Below are 13154 nucleotides of genomic sequence, written 5' to 3' on the forward strand. Positions count from 1 at the left end.
GAGTGCTTCCCTAGCTGTACACTTTAGGCTTATGTCTCCCCAGACCATTGGCAGACATATTGGTTCTTACGATACTCCCAACTGGACAAGTAACCTTACAGTTGCATCAATATTAAACTTCAGGGAACATTTTGTCATGAGACTTGTCAGCCAAAATTGTGGCTCACCTACAAAAGAGGACATGCTGTCTTCAGCTATTTTGGCATGGAAAATTAGTGCTCAGAAGGACGTTCTCTAGGACACAAGTCAGTTTGCAATTTGGAAAGATTAATCAAAATGGGGAGAAACATCCTCCGCACTCCAGTAATAAATTCTGTACAAATCATTGACCTGTTAAAACCAAAACTTTTGTGAGCAGTAGAGTTATCAACGCAGTACACCACAATGAAAGAGGTATCAATAGGGTGGCCTTTGATGAAGGCAGCTCCAGATGCTGCCAACAGTTGCGACACTTTTGGAGTTGCTCCTCCGTAGAAACATCTGCATCTTTTAGTAATAGGTAATTTGGCCCTTCGATAGATGGTCCTATGTAGTTTGATTTTCTGAAGTTAACAGGCTGGATGGCATCTTTGATTTAGGGTGTGACATATCCTTATTTGTGGATTAATGCAAGTTGCTCACTCACTAAGGCCAGAAATGTATTTTGCTTTCAGAGCTAGTCCACGTTAAGAGAATGTAGATGTATTTGTGTTGAGACATTTGGAAACCCCAAGATTAATAACACAATTACGATGTAAATTTCATTGGTCAGATGGTTATGGGGTTGAATGCTGCCTTAATTAAACAGATGAAGTATTAGGTGCAAATGCTCCATTTCCTGATAGAGAAATCCCCCCTTGCTGTTTTTCTAATTCTCAACAGATACGATCATGAATAACCCACACATTTAAGCATGATCTCCCAAATAGGCAAAAATCATAGGTAGTGCTCATTCTCCCTTGGGAAGAAAGTTACATTGAAGCAATACTTTCCTTAGGACCAAGCAAAGTGTTGTAAAGCCATGGTAAGAAAAATTAAGTGTGTGTGTGTGCGTGTGTGTGTGTGCGTGTGTGTAGAGCCTTGTGCTTTACTTAGTGTTGGAGATGGATCTGAGTAACTCCTAGCTTTGGTGGCTCAGGAACTGCAGGGCTTTGGTTTTAAATGACGATCCTATTTAAAACAGCTCTGTTGGACTGTAGTTTTTAAACAACTCATTTTTCTTTACTACAGGTTAGAGGTGGTAAAACCCAAGTAGGCCTGAAGAGGTTACCACTGGAATGAGGACATCGGTCCTATATAATAAAGCATTTCTGTACAAATTAAAAAGAGCACCGTCCACTGAGAGAGAAGTTCTTGTGTGCAAAGCCTATCAAAAAGTATGGAAACTGCAAGAGCACCATAGTTAGTTTGCACAACTGCCACTTATTTCAGTGGAGATAGCACCCTAAACAGGAGAAACATTTTCTCATCTGTATATCTCTACATCAGAGTAGATAATTCTGGGACATATGGGAAAATAGTATTACCTAGTATAATGTGCATCCATGTAATTATCTATATCTCAGGAAAGGGCTATTTCTGCTGAATATGTAATTTGGGGGGGGTTATATTTGGGGTTTAATTTTTATTCAGAAACTCCTCTGGAATATGTTGGGGGGAAGGATGAAAACTGGTAATTTTCACACCTTGGATGGTATTCAACAGTCCTTAAAAGTCCTACAGATTGTAATACCATTGTGAAACACTTCCATCTAGTGGAAGATGAGGAAACTGCATGCTACTGAAATAAGGCAGAATACTAAAAATTGTACTTGCATTTCCATCCCACCCCCACCCCAAAAAAACCCCAACTTACTTTATAAACACACATCATCATGTTGGACTGCTCTCCAATCCCCCCACCTGAGATGTTTTTGTGTGCTCCATGAAATCCAATTAGAATTTTTTTGTGCTTGTTGAACCCATCTCTAAATTATTGAAAGCGAAGTGACATTCTAAGATAAGCAAATTACTTATCCATTGTCTTCAATCTACAAATTCAAATTGACTATGTATATTTTTATGCCAATCTATTTTTATTTAATATTTGGGCCCCATTTCTGGCTCCTGCAATCTTGATACTGTACAGCTGATTTTGATAAATACTGTACAGACACCGCAAGCAGTTTGCAGATCTGCAGCTGAGCTGTTTTATCAACCACTGGGAGAAAGAAGTAATGGACAATGTTTGGCCTTCTACCACAATGCACAAGCCATGCTCGGAAGCCCAATTTAAGAGCAGAGAGGCTCAAGCGCTAGGCAATTAAAATACTTATGTCCTGTAAAACCCATAAAATTGCCCATCATTGCTGGATTTGGGACCCTTTTTGGCTTATGCAGAAGACACTCTTGTTGGTGGATGAAGCTGTAAGCTATAGTCAATACCGTGCAATTATTGTTAAAGAAACATAACCATCGAGTGGTTCTACATTAATTACAAGTACCAGTTTTTAAATTTAAAAATGCTCGTGCTAGGCTTGCCAAAAAGGAAATGGATTTTACTTCAAAATGACTTGAAATAAAAGCAGATGAATGCTTTCCCCTTGAATGTATAAGCATTAAAACAAATACATGACATCACTATCCTTGCATTTCCCAGTAATTTTTTCCAGGATTGAACTTTTGTGGCTGCAAAGTTAATTTTTTAAGGAATACCAGCTGCACTTCAGCATTTTTAAAAAGAAACATAACCAACTAGCCACCCTCAGGCTTGTAAGCACTGAGTAATAATATTACTGTAAAAAGAAGGGTTGCTTTTGCTAATTTTCTGTCATGACTGTTTTAAGACTTTTCTATATTTCCTGCAGCTGAAAAAAAAATGCTTCTTTTCTTTTATGATCCACAAATAAAAGTGAATGTTAACAAAGTGGGCCTACTGAACCTGAAGCAAAATCAGACCCAAGGTTTAAGGTTTTTAAAGCAAATCAGGATTCAACCCAAACCTCCATTATAACAAATCTGAGCAAGTTCCCAAATAGTTGGTTCATCAGGTGCTCAGATTTTGGGGGAGGCAGCAAGAAAGGGCCCCCAGCTGTTCCCGCTGTAGAGAATCAAGCAAAATATACTGCTATCCAAGAAGTCGCCCAAGAAGAGAGCAGAGTTGGAAACAGAAGAATAACTATTGCTCCCAACATTTATATTGGGCTCCGTTACAAACCTTTTTCTCTTAAAGAAAGACAGAGAACTAAACGCACAGAAATTGGTGCCAATTTGGAATTCTCAGAGCCTTATATTTTAATGAATAAACTGAGCATGACTGATTTTTTTCAGTCAGAAAGGTCTGGGTGGTTAAGACCTTGGGTCAATACACACAATCATTGGCTACAAATCGCAAGCACAACAGATGGTAAGGGGCCCATACGCACAATGTGTGCACAACGGCCTGCCTTTGTGAGCAAGAAAGCCTTTGACAGAACCAAATGTAGTTCAGCAACTCTGGCAGCATGTTTGTGTGACATATTTGCATACATATTACAGACATATACATGCACTGTGCAAAACCTGGACAGAGATACGCAGTTAAAATTCGGCTCTTAGCATTCCAATTACTGTACTATTGTGCAGAAGTTGAGAGGCCTGTATTTTGAAAGATTATTTACAATGTAAATGTCTGCAAGGTTTCCTTTCTTTTTGTAGGGGTTTTAAACACTAAAATATAAATAGCCAACTTAACAGAAATATTTGCTTCTGCCCAGAAAAATGTCTGAACATTGTATCCATAAGTAGATTAGAAAGTGAATAGTACAGTATATAGCCATGTGCTTGTGGCACAACTTTTTTAAGGAGGAAAATAACTGTGATTCTCTCTCTTACCTGCGGGTGACATTATTGAACCAAGTGAAGACGGAAGCTGTACATCAGCTATGCATATTGTATTTAGTGTTCTTTGGAGAAAGGAAGAATATGTTCTCACTTTTAATGCAGTTTTTTTAAAAAAAAGAAACCTATATGCAAATTATGAGTTATAGAGCAATATAGTTTCCAGAGGACTCCTAATACGACATTCTTAACAATGCTATAGAAGGAGGTGATTCAAAATAGTGGAAATGGAAGAAAATTATTCAAGACACTTACTGAAGCATTTTAAATTGCTGGGTTATGAGGCACTAACTAGCCACACAGAACATAAGTAGCTGGAATCCATTTCTTCTCTTAAAAATGTTTTAGAATCAAGAGTAAAGATCAGGTACAAAGTTCAAAACAGACTCAGTGGTACACTCTTAAGCCAGTGTTTCCCGAACTGGGGTCTCCAGCTGCATTTGGACTAGAATTCCCTCATCCCTGACCTCTGTTTCTGCTAGCTAGGGATGATGGGAGTTGTAGTCCAACAACAGCTGGAGACCCAAGTTTGGGAAACACTGCTCTAAGCCAGATATCCAGATAGCCACTGTGGAGTCACATTTGAGTGGTCACCTGACGTGTCTCTTCAGGTTCCAGGGTGTGGGAGAATTGGCATGAGAAACAAAATACAACTTTTTTTTGGGGGGGGGGGTAATTTTGAGAGAACCAAATCTAATTCTGTCTCAGCTGGCAGAAAGACTCTGTTAAGAGCCTAACAAGATGTGTCTGTGAAAACTGGCCCATCAAGATACAACAGAGATCTGAGGATAAGAACTCTCCTTTGCATCCTCCTAACCTATTATGGAGCAACTATTTCCATAATCCTTTCAAGTTTGAGTGTAACAATGAACATAGCTTGCTTAGTCACCGAGGAAAAAGGAACAAGAGTGATAGATTGGGAATGTTTTCAGCAAAATTACCCGGTGTCGGCGTGGAAATTGACTCAGATACATTGACAGGAAAGGTCAGTGTTAGTTCAAGAGGAAAGAAGAGAAAAGGCAAGGCCTATGTCATATATGTAGGAGGAATAAATGAACAGCAGAGTCTGCAAAGCACCACGTTTGGCACTGATGTTTAAAACGGCTATACTATCAGACAAATTCATATTAAAGGGGAGGGGTTACAGCTCAGGCATCAATTTCACACATAGCAGAAGTAAGAAGGGACTTTGTTTACCAGGCTAGACAAAAGCTGCTAGATGGCAGCAGGCAGAAAGAACCAATCATTTGACTTTGTGTAAAGTGGCTTCATGTATTTCATGTTTCTTTTACAAGGCATCTGTAGTTCTGCATTAAGAGTTTTGCTTGTCTTCTGCCAATGCAATGTTATCTACTGGCTTAAAAAAATGTAAGTGCTGAATGTTCAAGAAAGCGGGGGACAAATCCTCTGAAATCTAAAACGTAGCAATTTAATTAAACTCTGCTTGGCGTGTGAGTACATGCGAAAACACTATATTATAAATAGTTAGAGCCATGTGTAGTGTACTGCCCAAGGGCTTCTTAGCTTCCTTATTCTGAAGGGGGTAGGAAGAGTCCTGCCCCGTGGGACCCTGAAAAGCAACCCTATGAGGCATGAGAAGCAGGACACAGGAAGCAGGGAATTGTCAACCTGTTACCCTCTACACATACACACAGCAGGTGAGCTCCAAAATATGACTATATAAGTTTTTTAAAACCCTCTAAAAACATATACACTTGAATAGAATAGTTTAATATCACTTTTGTACAGCATTTAAAACTCAATATATATGGCTCGAGGCAGATACTTGTTTTTTAAAAAGAACCAATAATGTTTACATGTACCTTATGCTCTATTTGCAAATCTTTACAGTTCAATTCTGATCTTTGTAAGCACCTTATATACAAATTTGTGTATGTAAATAGATGTGTATAGACAATACATGATTAGGAGGAGTTACATTTACAAGCATCAATCAAAACTGGTACTATAAAAATGTGAAAGCCAGCACTGTGTTTTTGTTTTAAGGGATTTTTAAAATTATCAACAACTGAAATAGTTTGTGTCCAGTCAACGATCATTTTAAAGCCTTTTAACAAATGATGAATGAGTTCTGTTGTACTGTGTGGTACACCGTTAAAAGTAAAGTTGACTTTCAGGTGTCCGAACAACTCTGTTAGCAAACCATAATTATACTGGAAAAGCTCTGCTAAAACGAATTAAATATGTTATTATTAAAAAACAACAACCTAAACAAGTACAGCATATAAATTACAAAATAATGAAAAGCTTGTTCTTTAAAATTAAGGCTGAGGGAACTTACCATACTCAGAAGCTACATCCCTTTCACTTGTTTGTTTTAAAAATCATCATCACCAAACTGAGACAAAGCTGTTACTTTTTAAATCACTTTACCTCATACCCTGTTATTCCATGTAATCAAATGGAATCCAAAGGGCAGTCTTGCCATTTCCTTTCCTCTGTGCCCTAGAAAACCATACCTAAAGGTTGGGGTCCTTTGAAGTGGCTTCTCACTAACAATGAGCAGCTACTGCTGAAAGGGAAATTGGCTCACATGTTTAGACACCCTTGTGGTACACACAAGCCATTTGCATGAGTGCAGACATGAGTCTCTTTGGAGATTAACCACCCTGAGGGTTCAGTGGCAGCAAGAGACCTCTTCTAAGCCTCTTGTTCTACAACTTGAACTGTGCCCAAAGAATGGCTGCAAAACAGGGGTGCATTTTTAAAATTATTCATATAAAACGACACATCACTACCCAAGCAACTATGTCCCCATTTTCCAAGAATTTCGCTTTAAATATATTTGGCCTAGGTACTGCGACTGCCTACTAAACATTAAACATTTATAGACCCCAAGTGCTAAGAAATATGACCAGCAAGGTTAATGCAACTCCTTCGATGTTGGAGCATGGTTTTAAAATGAAGCTATTACATGCATGCAGAGTGAATTAAATTTTAACGACTGAATTTTCTGACAGCTTAAAATATGGGTCTTGGACTGGATTTCCTTTTGGTGTGAATTTGCAGCTTCTTTAGGGACCAGTGACTACATCACCCAGCCAAGAACTGTCATTCCATGATAGAGGGAGCAGGCAAGACCACTCCTCTGAACAGTACATATAAGATATTTTGGGAACCGGGCACCCTTCTCATAGGATGATTTGCAACTTTTACTTGCACCCTAAGAGATAAAAATTTAGGGAACTGAGACTTCATGAATGGATTCACACAATACCTTAAATATGCAAGTAAAAGAGGAAGACCTGCACTTATTCCATTCACCACAGAAGGGCAATCTTGGCTGGGTGAGCATGTGAACTAGCCCAAAGACTTATTGTTCCAAGGCTCCATTTTTTCCAGATGCCAACACAATAGCCAAGATAACCGTTACAGTGTTTATTACCTGCATTCCATAACTTAAGCAATAATTTATACCCAGTGGATTCCACTAGGTGAAGCTTCCCCTAAGCTTTTAGGTAGAGACCAAAGTAGATGTTCCCATTTTGGAGCTTCTTTCGGCTCCCAGATGTTTAGAACTTCATCCTCTTCAAGTTGTTTTCCTTCAGAACAAGAATTTTGCATACAAGTGTCCTGAACATTTGATGAATTCTGTCCCTGTTCAAGTTCAAAACTTATAATGAGTGACTTTGCTACGGAGTCCAATTCTCTGTGGTTCACAGAAAGCTCTGGGATTGTGCAAACAGGATTGTCTGCTGTATCAGTGGATAATACTGATAATGGGTTGCAGAGAGTGTTAAAATTCCCAGTTAAGATGCAAATCTTTTCTATGAAATACCTAAGTGGACTTCTGTTTCTATATGAGCCTGTGAAAAACAAAGGTAAAAAAGCCAGTAAGTTAAAAATAATTAGGAAGAAATTTGAATAATCTGCACATCGTTTGAAGAGACTCAAAAAGGAATAACAGATTTATACACATAGCTTATTTTTGTTTTTCATTAAAAAAATGTTCAGGAGGTTTAGAGAATGATTGCAGAAATATGATTGTTTACCTTACTATAATTTGTTCCACAAGGTGGGGATATGTTCATGGCTTCCACTGGCAGAATCAACCATTGACATAACAAAGTGCTGCATTTGAGGCACCCAGAAAATAATACTGCATGCAAGCTTTGTTCAAGTATTAGGTATCCTACTACATGCTTTTTAAACTTTATATGTTAAGAAGGCAGAAGGGCTGCCATTCACTGTAGAAAAGGATTGAATGGGGAACCCTTTTTCAATCTGATGGTTGCATTCCCTAATAGGCAATCTTAGCTAGTAGAAAAAGTTGTCAAGAACAAAGACAGTAGCCAAACAGAGCTGACCTTAATAAAAACAAGCGTATATTACTTATCATAGATGCAGTGAGAGAAACTGCAGGGATCTAAATTTTAAATACACTGCATACAGAAGAAACAATGATGTTTCTGGTCTGAACACCATGAGGTCCCCACAAAAGTCTTTCTTCACTCATTTTGCTACCCTCTGGTGAAGCTCTAGCAGCAAACCTGCTTTCTCATTGTTGGCTTCTGCTTTCAGTCAGTAATATGAAGTTTGTACACTCCATGCCAGGCCTATATCTCCATCACAGTCACTGACTTTAGCATGAGAAGGACCACATGATCTAAGAAACTTTTACAAGTTAGCAATGAAATGTGGGAATGCTTGCAGAAAAGCAGTTCTGCAACAGCAAGACTAAAGAGCTAATGTGAATTTGGCCTTGATCAAGGAGGCAATAAGTTTACTCAGAAAGAAAAAAGATCACAATGACCATTTTCCATCATAGACATTTTAAAGCAAATGGAGGACTCTGGCACCAACTGATGTATCTCTTTAAGCATACTCTTAAAATGGTTTTAAAAATCCAGTCATTTATCACAATACCTTATAACGAAAATTAGCATACCTTGTAATGAAGAAGTAACCATCCGACAGACTTGATCTAGGCAATGGTGTAATTCCAAGAATGCAGCAGCTTTGCTAGTTGCTTTCTTTAACTCCTGATCAACACTTTCTTCAGTCCATGATATATTTGCTGCTACTTTCTGTGGCAATTAATATAATGGTTTTCAGAAAATGACAGACAATAGAAACAATTTTATCCCTGAGAATACTGTCCCTTAGGGTTGCCTATCATACTGATTTTGAAAAACAAGTGGCCTTGGTTTTTCAAGAACTATGTAGGTCTTTTAAAGATCTGTAAAGATGCAACCTGTGTCCAATAAGGCCCTCTTCACATATTACATTGTTAGGTAAAAAAAGGACCCCTGACAGTTAAGTCCAGTCACGAACGACTCTGGGGCTGTGGCGCTCATCTCGCTTTAGTGGCCGAGGGAGCTGACGTTTGTCCGCAGACAGTTTTTCTGGGTCATGTGGCCAGCATGACTAAGCCGCTTCTGGCAAAACCAGAGCAGTGCACAGAAATGCCGTTTACCTTCCCGCTGGAGCGGTACCTATTTGTCTACTTGCACTTTTTTGGCGTGCTTTCAAACTGCTAGGTTGGCAGGAGCTGGGACTGAACAACGGGAGCTCACCCCGTCACAGGGATTCGAACCGCCAACCTTCCGATCGGCAAGCCCAAGGCTCAGTGGTTTACACCACAGCGCCTCCCACGTCCCTACATTGTTAGGTATATATATATAAATATAGGGTAGCATCTAATTGTGTCCTTCCACTGACATGGGCCTCTTAGAAAATTTTGCTAAAGTGGAACAGGGAGGGAGGCATTTTTATTTAATCATAATTATTTTGCAGTTCCCCCTTCCCTATATAGCCCCTCACACTAGCTCCCACACTGTTCCAATGAGATTTGAGACAGAGTGTGCATTTGGGGCTGCGGATGGGGTGGGACAGGGGGATTGGCAAGAAGCACCAGCCTCTTTGTTCCACTAAGAGAAGTGGATCAAAGTGTCTTCCATCCACAAAGTGAGACAGTTGGATACAACCCATAACGTGTAAATTGAGGAAGGAGAACTTCTGGCCTTCCATATATTGTTAGGCTACAGTTCCCACCATCCCTGACCATTGGTCATGCTGGTTGGGGCTGATGGGAGTTGGAATGCAGCAACATCTAGAGGCCCACAGGGTTTCCCATCCTTGATGTAAGCAAATCCTGGAAAACCCATTTATTGTTGGCATTGATTGACTAAATATCTCTTCTGAGTGCCCAAACTTCAAGAATAACAGGAAAATGTTTAATTTCATTTGAATTTCACTGTAATATGTAAGCAATGTTATACTACTCTGCTAAGTCCAAAGTGAAAAATGTAACTAAGCAAGAGCTCCGTTTACCTTTTTACAACCAGCTATTATATTTTCAAGGATTTTAGCCAAATCCATAGCTTTAGTCTTTATTTGATTCTGAACCTGCAAAGAAAAGCGTGAAGACGTTTTAAATTGTTTTCTACTTAAATTTAAACCATAAACATAAAAAGTTTCTAACATAACACAAGCTGAGATATGCAGAAACTTTGGCCTGGTTCATGAATAACAGCCTCTACAATGTTTGGGATGTAGCATAGTGGCTGGAGCCCATTCCCCTTTGTCACCCAACAAATGTAACGTTCTAATATCAACAGGGAAAGGGGAGAGAAGTGTATATTGGGGCATTGCACATGTGGATATCCACACAGAATGCCCGTTTCAGACATTACAAAATTGTGTAATGCAAGTGAAAATATAAAAGGTTGCCCCTACTACTATACCATATGAAGGGGGTCACAGCGGTCAGTGACCTCATTTACATGCAAAGCCATGGCAAACCATGGTTGTGCTAATGAGTAGGTACCACTGTAGTAGCATTTTGCATCTTGGACAATATATTTTGGAATATCAGCTGTCATAAGAAAAATGCTTCCCATTTTGCCACTTATGATTCCTTGTTAATTTTACAGCATAATTAAACAGAGAGTTTCAATGCATTTAAGATTAACACTTTAGTTATCCCCTCTTAATGCTACAGTCTGTCTGCCAAGGCAGCAAAGACCAATACAAAAAAATTGAAATATTGTTCACTACAGACAGCATTCTGGTTTTGGTTTTGGTTTAATCTACTGCCCTTGTAGCAGACACAATTTAACCTTTCAGCAGTCAACAGTTTCATTATGCCATGTGTTTTAAGTGTTTCTGTGGTATATGTAGCTGTGAGAAAAAGTGTAGTGCAAATGCTGATTATATATACACAAGTCTGTAATGAATATCACCAGTTGCAAATATAAACAGTGTGAAGCTTAAAACTGCGCTATTAAATTTGTGACATAGTAAAAAATATGCTTCCCTCCTCATGCATAAAGGATAGTTTATAATTATCCCCACATCACCTCATTTTGTGGATACCATTTTAAGAGGTCATTCCACATTGCCCTAGATTTTTTCTGTATGCAGTTTAAAAGGTGTTCCAGTCCAGAGACCATTCCATCACAGATGTCTGGTATGAACTGCTTCTGAAAACAAGAAAAAACAAGAAGAAGAAAAAATTAAGCCAGTTACAGTTTTTAGAAGTCTCATCATCTGAAAGGGCCACAGATTCCCCATCCCTACAGTGGTCTGTTGGTACTTTCTTTATCCATTGTGTTGCGTCCACCCTATCAGGTCTTTTTATCCACAGATCTGCAAAACCATGGTTTGACTTACTGTGACATGTGAACTAGACACCTCTGTCTCTGTCTCTCTTACCTTTGGGTTGCTTGCATCACTTTTATTTTCTGCAGAAAGATGTAGGTCTGAGCCAGTAAGTACCACCAAGTGTCCTGTGTATTTTGCCATTTGTTTCAACATCTGCATTATTTTCTTTTGTGCTTCTACTACTACTGAAGACAAATCTGAGCAACCGCCCTGAGAAAACAAAAATACAGTTGTTGCATGCATCTTTATGAATTCCTATTCATATTGTGACAACAGTACAGTCATACCTCATGTTGCGAACGCTACGGGTTACGTCTTTTCAGGTTGCGTCCCGCAGCGACCTGGAAGTACCAGAAAGGGTTACTTCCAGGTTTCAGCGCTTGCGCATGCGCAGACGCACAAAATGACGTGATGCGCATGTGCAGAAGCGGCGAATCGTTACCCACGCATGCGCAGATGCGGGTTGCGTTCCATTCAGGTTGCGAACGGGGCTCCGGAGCGGATCCCGTTCGCAACCAGATGTACCACTGTATAGTCTTGTTCCAGCATCAGAAACATGACATCATAATATTTGCAATGTACACTGATAGATAATACAGTTTTGGCCAATGCAGTCGCACCTTGGTTTTCGAACAGCTTAGTTCTCTCCCAAATGCCACAGACTTGGAATGGCTGTTCCAGTTTGCAAACTAGTTTTGGAAGCCGAACGTCCGACGGGGCTTCCGCGGGTTCCGATTGTCTGCAGGAGCTTCCTGCAGCCAATCAGAAGCCGCCCTTTGGTTTCCGAATGTTTTGGAAGTTGAACGGACTTCCGAAATGGATTCCGTTCAACTTCCAAGGTACGACTGTACTTCCAATTGTTCTCTTTCATTCCTAAAGGATGGCCATAATAAGAAAACTTACCCGCAAGAGCAATTGCAGATACGCTCCCAGGTGTTTTACACTCTCCCTTAGTTCAACATGAATCATTACAAATTCTTCATTTTTTCGAAAACTGTTCAGCCAGTGCTTGGTTAGAACAACAAGCTGTTCGAAAGCTGAACTAATCTTGATGCTGCAGGACTGAGCAGTATAGTTAACAGCGAAAACTGAAAAGATAGAAAGAAGGCAAATTATTCTGGACTGAAGGAAATGTGCATTTGTAAATAAATTATATGAGGTTCAAAGCTAGAACTCAAAAAGGGGCTACTAACTCAGCAATAGAACTTACAGTTCTCTTGACTTTGTTCAGCTTGCTCATAAGCCTTTATCAAAGCAGAGACGCCAGCGTAAACGTTAAACAATGTTGCTAAAAGGCTTTGTGCTATGCTCTCTTCCTCTTCTGTAGTCTGTCCCAAGACATCCAAAGCTGAATCTATCAGTTCCTTACATATGCCAGGTAGAGATGATTCAGGTAGGTCTGAGCCCAGGCTGCCCAATTTATTTGCTGAGTCTGTGATGACAGAACAGTGTGATGAAGGCATACGTATAGTTAGACAAAATGGAAAACTGGACTTAATTGTGAAGTGCTCTTCTAGTTAGCTGAGAGTGAAGCATACAGGAAAGGGTTAACTTCCCTTACAGAAGTCAGGGGGTCTAGTCTAGAAATCAGTCTAGTTTTGACTGTACCTTCTAGAAGAGATTAACCCTTTCCTGTATGCTCCACTCCTCCACTGAGTAAGTCAGTATTCTGATGGATCTCTTACCCTACT

The 13154-nt window shown here is 39.5% G+C and overlaps 1 protein-coding gene and 1 long non-coding RNA gene across 5 annotated transcripts in view; one reads left to right on the forward strand and one right to left on the reverse strand.

Moving 5' to 3' along the window:
* LOC114598669 (uncharacterized) overlaps positions 1 to 13154 on the forward strand; it is a 60262-nt gene that overhangs the window by 30278 nt on the left and 16830 nt on the right. Inside the window, exon 3 of one of the 2 annotated variants that reach the window (XR_003707112.2) lies at positions 1210 to 1315. The exons of the other annotated variant lie outside the window; for it this stretch is intronic. This is a non-coding gene — a long non-coding RNA (uncharacterized LOC114598669). Of the gene's footprint in view, positions 1 to 1209; positions 1316 to 13154 lie in introns of those variants that run through there. 2 annotated transcript variants of the gene reach the window in all.
* The window catches only part of KIF14 (kinesin family member 14), a 31832-nt gene continuing 24225 nt past the window's right edge, over positions 5548 to 13154 (reverse strand). For 2 of the 3 annotated variants that reach the window (XM_028732571.2, XM_028732570.2), the window contains exons 24-30: positions 12674 to 12895; positions 12367 to 12551; positions 11515 to 11673; positions 11160 to 11282; positions 10132 to 10206; positions 8747 to 8885; positions 5548 to 7664 (exon numbers count right to left, since the gene is read on the reverse strand). In XM_028732571.2, coding sequence (XP_028588404.2) covers positions 7270 to 7664; positions 8747 to 8885; positions 10132 to 10206; positions 11160 to 11282; positions 11515 to 11673; positions 12367 to 12551; positions 12674 to 12895 — 1298 coding nt within the window. In that variant the 3' untranslated portion in view covers positions 5548 to 7269. The remainder of the gene's footprint in view (positions 7665 to 8746; positions 8886 to 10131; positions 10207 to 11159; positions 11283 to 11514; positions 11674 to 12366; positions 12552 to 12673; positions 12896 to 13154) is intronic. The other variant, XM_028732572.2, reaches the window with a different exon arrangement.

Source organism: Podarcis muralis, chromosome 5 (assembly GCF_964188315.1).
Source record: "Podarcis muralis chromosome 5, rPodMur119.hap1.1, whole genome shotgun sequence".
Classification (NCBI taxonomy): Eukaryota; Metazoa; Chordata; class Lepidosauria; order Squamata; family Lacertidae; genus Podarcis; species Podarcis muralis.